This window comes from Mandrillus leucophaeus, unplaced genomic scaffold, assembly GCF_000951045.1.
Source record: "Mandrillus leucophaeus isolate KB7577 unplaced genomic scaffold, Mleu.le_1.0 Scaffold1486, whole genome shotgun sequence".
NCBI lineage: Eukaryota > Metazoa > Chordata > Mammalia > Primates > Cercopithecidae > Mandrillus > Mandrillus leucophaeus.
The window spans coordinates 230369-242751 of record NW_012101461.1 but is presented as its reverse complement, the minus strand read 5'-3'; the positions used below and the strand labels follow the sequence as shown (position 1 = coordinate 242751).

The following is a 12383-nucleotide window of genomic DNA, read 5'->3' as shown; positions in this document are numbered from 1 at the left end:
CTTTTAGAAAGTTTTAAAAATTGACATTTTTAAAGATGGTACCAAGAATACTGTTCACTGACTTATTTTCATTTACAGGTTATGTCGCTTAAAAAAGAAAGCACAGGCAGAAGCAAATGCTACAGCTATCAGTAATCTGTTGCCATTTATGGAATATGAAGTGCATACTCAGCTAATGAATAAACTAAAACTCAAAGGAATGAATGCTTTGTTTGGACTAAGAATTCAGATCACAGTGGGTGAAAATATGTTGATGGGCTTAGCGGTAAGTTTAGATGTTTTTGGTTTTGTTTTATGATTTCTTTAATTATAGTAGATTCTATTTTATGTGATTCAAAGAGTCTTTTCAAAGACTTATCTAAAGACTTTGACATTAAGACCTTTATGGGATGAGGACATTTTAAGAAGTGAAATATCTGGTGATGGGTTTTCACATATTTTAAAGGGACTGTGATCATAACTTTAATAATTCTATTTCTAAAAGTTACCATTTGTCACTTGCTTAATAAGTTGTCCACAGTTTTTCTGGACTTTATTATTGTTTACATATTGCTAAAACAGGGTTCCCCCATCTCGGTACCAGGGCAGGATACCTCTCTGTTGCCGGGAACTGAGTTGTGCTTTGTAGGATGCTTAGCAGCATCCATGGCAACTCCCCACTATAAGGTAGTAGCATCTCCCCAGTTGTGACAATCAAGAATGTCTTCAGAAATTGCCAAATGTCCCTTAGTGGGCAGAGCAAAATGACCCCAGGATGTGGATTAATCTTTAGTTTTGATGGAGAAGATAAAGCAAAACATGTGAGACACTATTAGACAGACAATTAAGCTTTATCATAAATGTGCACCTGTGGCCAGTGGTAGACTGTGTAATAAAATACAGGTGTTTCTGGCCAGGTGTGTTGGCTCACACCCATAATTCCAACACGTTGGGCGGCTGTGGTGGGAGGATCACTTGAGCCCAGAAGTTAGAGCAGAATGGGTGAGACTACTCTCTCTATAAAAAAATACTAAAAATTAACCAGGTGTGCTGGCAGGAAGCTCAGGTGGGAGGATCACTTGAGTCCTGGGAGGTTGAGGCTGTAGTGAGCCCTGATCATTTCACTGCGCTCCAACCGAGGCGACAGAGTGAGACTCTGCCTAAAAAAAAAAGGTGTGTTTCTTAAGTGCTGATGAAATACAAGAGAAGAAGAAACAGCTGTGTCTTAGCTTAAGGTTCATTTTGGCTTGTTAGCAAATAAATTCAGACTGGAAAGATGATAATGAGGAAAGCCAGTGCTGCTTCTGTAAGTAGTGTAGGACTCAGAGAACCAGGTGCCTGCAAAATGTGTATTGATCATATGGAATCTGATGAACTATGTTTATGGAAATTCTCTCGTTTTCTAGGTACTTTGCTAACCAGCATTTTGTCTGTGTTACTGGCAGTTTTCAAATTTAAATTCTCTTGCCATCTTTTTGAGAATACCTAGACATTTAATTTTAAGAAATTTATGGAATTTGGCTTTTTTGTCCCTATACATTTGCAGGTCGAATGCACATTTGTTCCCTGTTTCATCTTTCTCTAAGAGCAAATATGTAAATTTTTGTACGCAGAGGATAATTGTATGATGATGATAAACTAATTAGGTATTAACAGTTTTCTAACAACAGAAATTTGTAATAAGTAACTTGGTTCATATTAAAATATTTGATATTTAGGCTGGGCATGGTGACTCATGTCTGTAATCCCAGCACTTTGAGAGGCCGAGGTGAGTAGATCGCTCAAGCCCAGAAGTCTGAGACCAGCCTGGGTAACATGGCAAAACCCCATCTCTACTAAAAATACAAAAATTACCCAGGCATGGCAGCTTGTGCCTATAGTTCCAGCGACTTGGGAGGCTGAGGTGGGAGAATCAGCTGAGCCTGGGAGCTTGAGGCTGCAGTGAGCCGTGATCGTGCCACTGCCCTCCAGTCTGGGGACAGAGCGAGACCCTGTCTAAAAAAAAAAATTCTCTTTTATACTTAGAGTAACTTGGGGAAAAGTAGTTATTTTAATTCAGTGGTCTAAAAATTTGTATGCTTAGTGAGGACATTACATAAATGTATAATTTGTGCTTGATGCAAGACTGTAATGATTGGTGGGTGCCTATGCATGTCAATTAAGAGCTGGATTCAGATTGAGGGGTTTAAAAAACATTTTGCTAGCTATAGCAAACATTTTTGATGATCGAGTCCCAGGAAACTAGTTTATGACACTGATGTAATTCAAGACTTGCCTCCAGTATTGCTTTTCTGATTCTTACTAATCTTTTCCTTCTTGATCACTGGTGCTATTAACTACCACGGTTTGACATTTCATCTTCGTGCTTTGTTATAGTTTGTGCACTTAAATCGTGAAGTCTCAAGAGTAGCTTCTTTATGGGGTGATCTCTGATGAGTGCCGACTAGATGTTCGGCACTGTGCTGTTCCAGAAGGAATGTGATATTATCTTCACTTTACAGGAGGAGAAAATGTGTGCTGTGATAGATTGAGATTATAAAGTGATGTGGTTACATGTGTTAGAACTGGATTTCAAATCCAGACCTATCTGATGCCAGAGTCTGTGTTCTCAGCCGTTCAGGGCTGTTGCTTCATTAATGAGGAGCTAAAACGCATTACAAGTGGTGGACTAAGGCTTCATATGGCATGGCGGAGGGGCGTTCCCTGGTTGAGTATTAGAGACTTGGTCATGTATACAGTGATGGACACTAATGAACAAACCAGGAGTAAGCACTCTTGAGGAACAATTTCATCTACTATGCAGACTTCTTCATCAATCCCTTTTTAGGATTGGTGTTGAGTTAAAAGAGTTGTCTTTTCTCTTTCCCATTCCACCCCGTTGACGTTAACAATTTGATGTTTATACTTCTATTTTTTTGCTTTGCTTGTATTAGCATATTTACACATAAGTGCACATAAGGATATATATAAATGTTACCTTGTTTTGTATTTCTCATAATAGTTTTCCAGTAGTAATGATATGTAGTACTGTTTCAGAGTCAGATATTAAATAGTAATTTAATTAGATGATATTTAAAATAAATCTGTATCAAGTAAAAAATTTTCTCTGCTAATTAGGAAGGTAGGGCAATATAGTGAAATAAGTTTGGGTTTTGAAGTGAGAAACACTCAATTTAAATCGTTTGTCTACATTTACTGACTTGACTTGAGTAAGTTCCCTGTCCTTTCTGAATTTCAGTCTCTTGCCTTGCAAAAGTTTCCTCTTTACTTTTGCCACCTTTAAAGATAGAGCGTCTGCTCATTCATGAAAAATTTGTTTTTTAGCAACCTTTAATATTTTTTTGCTATTTTTAATTCTAATTGTATTTTTTAAAATGATGAGGTAGGTCAGGGCCCAGTGGCTCACACCTGTAATCCTAGCACTTTAGGAGGCTGAGGCAGGTGGATCAGTTGAGGTCAGGAGTTGGAGACCAGCCTGGCCAACATGGTGAAAACCCATCTCTACTAAAAATACAAAAATTAGCTGAGTGTGATGGTGGGCGCCTGTAATCCTAGCTACTCAGGCGGCTGAGGCAGAAGAGTCACTGGAACCCGGGAGGTGGAGGTTGCAGTGAGCCAGGATCGTGCCACTACACTCCAGCCTGGGCGTAAGAGTGTGACTTGGTCTCAAAAAAAAAAAAAAAAAAAAAAAGATTGTGAGGTAGAAACATAAATATAGTTGGGTATGTAGTGAAAAGTAAATCCCCATTTCATAACTGTCTCCCACCTATCCAGGGGCCTCCCCAAAAGAAACCAACCCTTGTTACCAGTTGTTTTTGTGTGCCTTTCTAGAGATGTCCTATATATACCCTGATGCTGATTATATTCTTCCTTATACGACATTCTTGGTTTTTGTTTGTTTGTTTGTTTGTTTTTTCTTGTTTTGAGACAGTCTTGCTCTGTTGCCCGGGCTGGAGTGCAGAGGCATGATCTTGATTCACTGCAACCTCTGCCTTCCGGGTTCAAGTGATTCTCCTGCCTCAGCCTCCTGAGTAGCAGGGATTATGGGTGCACACCACTACACCCAGCTAATTTTTGTATTTTCAGTGGAGACGGGGTTTCACCATGTTGGCCAGGCTGGTCTCGAACTCCTGACCTCAAGTAATCTGCCTGCCTCGGCCTCCCAAAGTACTGGGATTACAGGTGTGAGCCACTGCACCCAGCTGTTGACCACATTCTTAAATATGAAAACGTAAGGACTGTTATTCTGTAGATATTTTTTCTGATTATTTCGCCATTATTTTTTACAAGTCTGCCACAGGTGTATATTTAGCAGCTTTACCAACCCCTGGTGGTATTCAGATTGCCGGGAAGACTCCTAATGATGGCTCATATGAACAACACATCTCCCATATGCAGAAGAAGATAAATGACACAATTGCTAAAAACAAAGAGTTATATGAAATCAATCCTCCAGTAAGTAAAACAAACCTACATTGTGAATATATTAGTTATTATTTATTAGTATATTTTTAGGTTATCTTATTGAGGACATAAGATTTTTTTTTCACTGTTTAGATTAGCTTTCCTTATTACTCATTCTTTCACCTCCCTTTCTGTCTTTGCTCAACTGTCTCCTTTTCGGGTAAGCCTACTCTAACCATTCTATTTAAAAATTATGACTTCATTTTTGGCACTTCCTATCACCTTTCCCTCTTTTATCGTTTTCTGTAGCTCTTATCTTTGTGAGTGTGTTTGTGTTTGTGTGTGTGTGTGTTTTATTGGTCTATTGCCTGTTAGTACCAGTAGAATGAAGCTCCATGAGGGCTTTATTTCTATTGCCTAGAAAAGTTTCTCTTGGTATTAGTCTCTTAGTATTTGTTGAGTGATGAAATAAATGGTTTAAAATGTTCTTTGTTAGTAAAAAGAGATTCTTATCGGTGGTAAAAATGTGAAAGAATACAGTTTTTCAGTTACAGTTTCTTTTTTTACAAGTTTGCTCCCAGTCATTTCCTTTAATCAGTCTTTTTACCAACTTTGCAATAAATATCACAATGCTTCCTCCTCTGTGGATGCCTAATGGCAGTAGTCTGAGTTGAAAGAAAAATGTGTTGGAGTTAGAATGAAACTTTTTGTTTTTATGAGTCTCTGATAATAAAATACTTTCACAAAAGGAAATTATAACATCGTTGTTGTTTTTATTATTTTAAATGTCTTACCTAACTGGCTGATCTTCTGGAACAGTGTGTCTGGATTGTTGCATCACAAGTATAGCTTTCATCGTATTATTCTAGTATAGTTGTTAATTTGGGAGGAATTTTAAGGATATGACCTAGAGCTGCACTGTTCATTATTCACTGTGGGAGCCACTGGCCACATGTGACTTTTGAGCACTTGTGACTAGTCTGAATTGAAATGTGTAGTAAGTATAAAATATACACTGGATTTTAAAGATTTATTGTGAAAAAACTGTGTAAAATATGAATATTTTTGTATTATGTGTCAAAAATTTAATATTTTGGATATACTGAATGAAATAAAATGTTTTATTAAAATTGATTTTATCTATTTCTTTTTACTTTATTATGTATGTGGCTTGCTTTATATTAGTATTGAACAGTACTGACTTAGGGCTTCTTTAAAATGAATACAAATGTTGATGTGTTAACATATTTATATTTGAAAAATAGACTGTAAAAGTTCTTTGTGCACCACTTTACTGACGGCTTATTTTTATAGTACATTATTTTTATTTGATAGTTATATTTTGATATTTGAACATCTGTTTATAGTCTGCCACTTGGGAAAAGTGATTTGTAAAACTTTGTGTTAGGGTTTCATATATTCTTCATTTATTATTTCTAATGATATGAGCTGAACTCTTTTACTTAACAGAGTTTCTTACCTCTGTAAATCCATCCTGACCTCCCACAGGGAGAGTGGACTCTTCCTCCATTGTGTACTTGTTGTACCTGTATGTACTTGTATAGAAACTGTTACATATTATTATACTTAGTTTTTATATATCTGTCTTCCTTTACTGTAATGTAAGGTCTTTGGAGACTGGGATGTATTTAAATAAGAATATGAATTAAATTACTTCATCCATTCAGTACTTACTGAGCTGCTACTGTGTGTCACACAGTTTACATTTAGAAGGAGGGAGTGAATCTATTATGATTTTAAAAATTTTAGTATATATGAATTTCATGTGTTGAGGATGACTGTATTTTCACAACAGTACTCATCAGTTTATGAATCTTCTAATATGTCTTTCCTTATTGTAGATACTGACTACATTATAGTCTTTTAGCATAATCTCTTAGCATTTGTTTGACAGAGTCAGTATACAGGGTTGATTACCAGGCCACTATATACATTACAGTGTTGTGTTATGTCCACCCTGAATATGTGGATCAGGGTGTTCCTTCTCTTGGGATGATAGCCCTCAATGAAATAAATGCTGCTGTTTGAATTTTTTCTCAATACATTAAAAAATGTTTCTAATACAGAGGTGTAGTACCACTTAAGCTTTCTGTAGATAATCAAAGGTATCAAAATAAGATGCATATCTCTTGGAATAACAGTACTAGTGATGAAATTTCAGTATGAGTATAGAACGTATTAAATACCAGACAGTTATATTTATTAAGTCTGTGGCATTGTGAACAAAGGCATAACAGAATTTAAAACTACTGTAAAATTATAAAAAGTTGTGTGGTATCTAATGGGAATAACGTTGCACTGTGTATCAAAAGACTGATCTAGACTGGCTCTACACTTTCTAGTTTTCAGATCTAGGCAGACTACTAATTTACTTCTGAATTACAGCTCTTTTCCATTTTGTAGTCATTATAATGTTAACTTTATAGAGGGCAGATTAATTTGGAGTACAAATAAGATAAATGGATGTGAAAGTGCTCCATAGATCATTACATTGTGAAATTGTGCAGTGGTAGCCTTTTATCTAAGGTATGTACTAGCAATGAACATTTAAAACTATATATTTTTGAAGAACTTTATGTACAATTTCCTTGTTTATTAAAAAGACAACTCTGTTGCATCAGCAATAGGCTATGCCTTTTGCTTTTGTTTTCACATATTCACATTCTTCCAGCATTCATTGTGGCCAACAGGTGCTTAGAACCTCTAGCAATCTTTGGCTATGTAACAGCAAAAAGCTCACTAAGCCATACAGTAGTGCACCATACATTGACCTTAAAAGGATCATTGTTGTAACTACCAAAGTTTATTTAGCTTAATAAATAACAAGTACGTGCATAGTATATGTATATATGTATTCATACTCATACATTGATCATATTCCACGTTTTGCTATGTGGAGCTTTGAAAAATTACCAGTGGATAAGAAAAGATATAAAAGATTAGAAATCTTTCTAGGAACGTAAGTCTTTAAATTTTTATGGCCTATTAGGACTTTCATAATGCTGAATAGAAAATATGCACACCCAGGAGTACTGGATTTCTGGGCTGTAAGGACTGCCAATTCCATACACATTGTAGTGTCCTGTGTGTACACTGGATGTCAGTTTTGTCTTGTTATGTCTGTGACAGTTATATATATTTTTCTGATTCATGTATCATTAAGGCTGCCATATCCTCGTATCATTAAGGCTGCCATATCCTCTATAAAAGTTTAGTTATAAAGGTTATACTTAAGTACAGACTTCACTGAGTATAGTTTACAGGCTTTTTCTCCACAGCTAGGTGTCTACTAATATAAAGATATAAAATTTAAACTGGAAAAGACAATCTCATTTAATATGAAACAATTATATTTCTTTTAGGAGATATCTGAAGAGATTATAGGATCACCCATCCCAGAACCTAGGCAACGCTCAAGACTTCTAAGATCTCAATCAGAAAGCTCGGATGAAGTTACAGAATTAGACCTTTCACATGGGAAAAAAGATGCTTTTGTTTTGGAGGTAATGTCGCATTGGACTAATTTCTTAAAGGTTTTGGAAGCTAAGATACACATTTTTTCAGATGCTAAATTAATATACTTTTATATCATTGCAACTGTTATAAATATTTAAAAAATTAGTATATAAATTACAACAAACTTGAAAATAACAGAACTTGGTAACATATGTTTGTTCAATACCAGGTGACTGATATAATAATGCAGATGGTTCTGAAAAAGTTAATGTATGGGTTGAAATAATGATACAATAGTATTAAACCTTTGAAGTTATTTTCATAAACTTGAATGAATTTAAATAAGAAATTAAAGTGTCATTCTTTAACTTACTATAATTATTACTTTTTTTGTATGTTACTGTAGCTAGAACATTTTTTAATATAAACACTGTGAATTCTGAGTGTAGTATTTTCTTACCGAATTCAAAAGGTATAATTGACCCATCTTTATGAAAAGATACTCAGAACACTTTAGGAACTTTCCCAGAGAGTAAATATCACATGAAAAGTTGATGGAGACTCCTTCCTCCTAGATCTGCCTCCTCTGCACTCCCCTGTAGAATGGTTGGCTCCCAAAGAGAGAGATTTTTCTTTTTCATATCGAAGGACAGGAAAAATAAATGAGTAAGATGTAAATTGAGAGAGAAAAAAATCAGATGCTTTGATCTCAGTGTAGCAGGAAGCTGGTGGTAGAATAGTGTTGGGATGAGATTGGAGGTTTAAAGAGTCAGGAACAGTGCCAGTGGCTGTAACAAGGATCTATGAGAGACGCACAGGCCTATCTAAGGTGAGAGTGTCAATTTGTAGAAAACCCAACGTATATGGTTATTTGTCCCCCACTTTTTCCCCACATTTCTCTACAGTCTGAGAATGGAAAATATGTTATGGAAAATATGCCAGGTCAAGGAGGCTAAAAGTTCCAGGGTACTATGTAGAACAATGCTGCCCAAAGTGTGATGTAACTACTTGTGGCGTCAGCTCTACCTGGGAGCTTGTAAGAAATGCAAATTCTTGGGCCCCTACCTCAGACCTAGTAGATGAGAATTTAAACGTGGAGCCCAGGAATCTGTTTAACAAACTTTCCAGGTGATGTCAAACATTACCTGAAGTTTGATCTAGGGCATTATTGATATGTCTGATCTTGGGATCCTGGCTAAGTAGAGAGGCACATGAGAACAAAGTGCTTCAAACATGGGCAGAGGACAGAGGGCAAGTAGAAGATCCAGTAAGAGAGGACAAAGAGACAGGACTGTAGTTGGAGAATGCTCGAGATCCTGGGTGTGGAGCATTTTGGGGAATAGTGGGTTGAGGTATGACTGTGACTGTGGGTAGCCACGTGAAGTGGAAGTGAAAGTGGTTCTTGAAGTCTTGAGGGTGATGTGGGAAGAAGAAGCTTAGCAAGTCTGCAGATTAGGACTTAGAAACTGAGATGCAGATGAATGTCAGCACCTGTCCAGCTGGGTAGTTTCCCTGTTTATTATTCACAGTGGAATACGGTGATATAAGAAAAATAGAATTTAGACCTATTTATTTTATTAGAAAAATAGAATTTAGACCTGTTATTAAATATGTCTTTAAATTTATCTCTGCCTAATTCCATTGTAAAGCAGTTCTGCATTTAGTCAAAGGATTTGATTACACTTTATTAATTTAAACAAATTGGAATAATGATTGCTTATGACATCTTTGTAAGTCTTTAGAAACATATTCTCATAAAGGTTTGAGAAAGAGCTAGCTTTCTTTTTTAACTTAGTGTACTTTGTATGTAAAATATTTCACTTAGAAGTATTTGTGGTTATTACTGTGGAGGAATTTACTGATACTAGAATTTTCTTGTTACATATTTTTCCTTACGGAAAAATGACTCTGCTTTTTCTTGACTCTATTAATAAATAGTCTTTTTAATGTGAAATAATTATGCATTTACTACATATATAATAGTTTTATTCTCTATTTTAAGATTGATGACACAGATGCCATGGAAGATGTCCATTCTCTACTTACTGATGTTCCTCCTCCTTCAGGTGAACAAAAAAATTACCTTTGAGATGAAACTACTTTTATATATAAATGTTTTAGCTCATAATTGTTACAGTACTAATTTTACTTTAAAGGAAGGACTTACCACAGTGTCACAGCTTGTCATGTACTTTGCTACTCCAAGGTAGAAAACATAACTTAGGTGGAAGTGATTTTTAGTCCTTTTATATTTATACATGGAAAAAAAAAACCTATGATAATTTATTAGGATGGTTTAAAGTCTCCTGCAGGTATAATTTTAGAAGAAAAAAAATGAAGGGTTTTATAGTTAGAACTTCATGTAATAATTGAAAAATGTCATTTAACACAAAAATCAATGGAATATTATTATATATTTTGATTATAATTTATTTTGACAGGCTTTTATAGTTGTAATACAGAAATTATGCCCGGTATAAATAATTGGACATCTGAAATACAGGTAAACCTTTTTTTCTTAATTTTAAGCAAATAACACATAAGTTATCTTAATAAGTTCCATCTAAATATTTGTTTTTTGTTTTTTTTTAACCTCCTTATTGCAATTAAAATACTATCCTTATTCTACTACGTTAGTTAATATTGTTCATTATTTGGCAATTTATCAACTGTTAAAATATTTAGTTAAAAATAATAAAATGACATGTTCTGTCACCCCACATTTAGATGTTCACTTCAGTAAGAGTAATCAGATTAAGCAGCCTCAACCTGACTAATCAAGCTCTCAATAAGAACTTTAATGATCTCTGTGAAAATTTGCTCAAGGTAGGAACCTTCTGACTAAATTTTATTTCATGCGTCTAAGATAATGAAACTTTAAAAGTGTCTATATTGCTGTATTACCTGTAATACTTTACAAAGTTGTGGGCTGAATCACTCCTACCTCCTTATCTTACCTCTGTCAGCAGGTGAGATACTAAAGTTGTCCTGTCCCCCTTACTATATCATACTATAAAAGAAATAGTTTGTTAGTTAATAGCTTTAACTTCCGTAAAAATCTAGCGTATATGTGTACATTAAAAAAAACTTACTATATTGTTTTTTGTGACTTACTGACAAATGATTAAATCTTATTGTCTAATTAAATATTAAAAAGTATATCCTTAGTGTAAAAATACACAAAAAAAAGTGGACCAGTTTTGTTTTAATTTTTTTTAACTCTCCATTTACTATAATATAATGTACATTAAGAAAATCAGCTTTTATAAATTTTTAAATAAAAAAGGTGACATTACTAATATTTTCTATTGTGTAGAGCCTGTACTTTAAACTACGATCTATGATCCCCTGCTGCCTTTGCCATGTAAATTTTACAGTATCTCTGCCTGAAGATGAATTAATTCAGGTAATTAAGATTTAGTCCATTATTAAAGAATAGTCTTTATCTGATCTATTATTTTTATTATCTATTTCATTATCATAATTTTGCCATAATTAAGTAACTTATACTAGTTTCCCTCAGAGTATTACAAAATATATGTTAGTATGCATTAGGCCATGTGTGTTTCTTTTTCTGAACTTTAGTTATCTGAGGGAGTAAGTGCACGTAAGCTCCAGCATGTGTACAGTAGGATCTGTACCCATCATGTGGGATTTTACCAGTTCCCATTTTTTAGAGAAGGTTCTTCAGCTCTTTCTGGAATATCGAGATTTAGATGTAACTGTTTGGCATAGTTGTAGTTTGTGTATCTGAATTTATATATAATTCTGGTTGAGGATTTTAACCAGGAAAGGTATTTGGTATAGGTTGTACCATGGTACTGAAAAAAATACGTAAGAAACTTAGTTTTGGCAGTGATTATTTTGCTAACCATATTGTTTCTATAATTCTAGGTTACAGTCACGGCAGTTGCAATAACTTTTGACAAAAATCAGGCTTTGCAAACCACAAAAACCCCTGTTGAAAAGTCGTTGCAAAGAGGTAAATCTTTACTGGATAGGAAGTTCGGTTTGTGTTTGTCTGTGTTATGGTTCAGTGATAAAATATACAGGACAGGTGGATTCAGTAAATTACTTGTTCCTTGAAGAATATTTGCTGCTTTTTCTGTTCATCTTTGTGAAGATAACTGTGTGGATAAGCATATGGCTGATTTGATATTTTTCATACATGACTAGGTGGTATTTGACTGATATTTACATAGGGAATGCTGCTGGGTTTTTTAGACTTAAATTATAGCATACTAATTCTGCAGTAATATAAGGGTTTCTGTACTACGATCTCTGGCAAGGTCTTCAAGGCATCTGAGGACCTACTGATGTAGTAAGCACAATTGTGTGCCTGTGTATTATTTTCAGGACAAGTTCCATAGTGTTCAACAGATTCACAAAGGTGGCCTTAATCCAGTAAAATTTAGAAAGTAATATTCGTGACTTTTTAATGATCGCCATTCTAACTGGTGTGAGATGGTATCTCATTGTGGTTTTGATTTGCATTTCTCTGATGGCCAGTGATGATGAGCATT

General features: G+C 34.9%; 1 protein-coding gene across 6 annotated transcripts in view; it reads left to right on the top strand.

Moving 5' to 3' along the window:
- The window catches only part of C2CD5 (C2 calcium-dependent domain containing 5), a 95742-nt gene that overhangs the window by 60574 nt on the left and 22785 nt on the right, over positions 1-12383 (top strand). For all 6 annotated transcript variants that reach the window (XM_011974759.1, XM_011974760.1, XM_011974757.1 and 3 more), the window contains 8 exons: positions 79-265; positions 4270-4434; positions 7767-7907; positions 9863-9926; positions 10302-10363; positions 10588-10686; positions 11177-11266; positions 11755-11842. In XM_011974759.1, coding sequence (XP_011830149.1) covers positions 79-265; positions 4270-4434; positions 7767-7907; positions 9863-9926; positions 10302-10363; positions 10588-10686; positions 11177-11266; positions 11755-11842 — 896 coding nt within the window. The remainder of the gene's footprint in view (positions 1-78; positions 266-4269; positions 4435-7766; positions 7908-9862; positions 9927-10301; positions 10364-10587; positions 10687-11176; positions 11267-11754; positions 11843-12383) is intronic.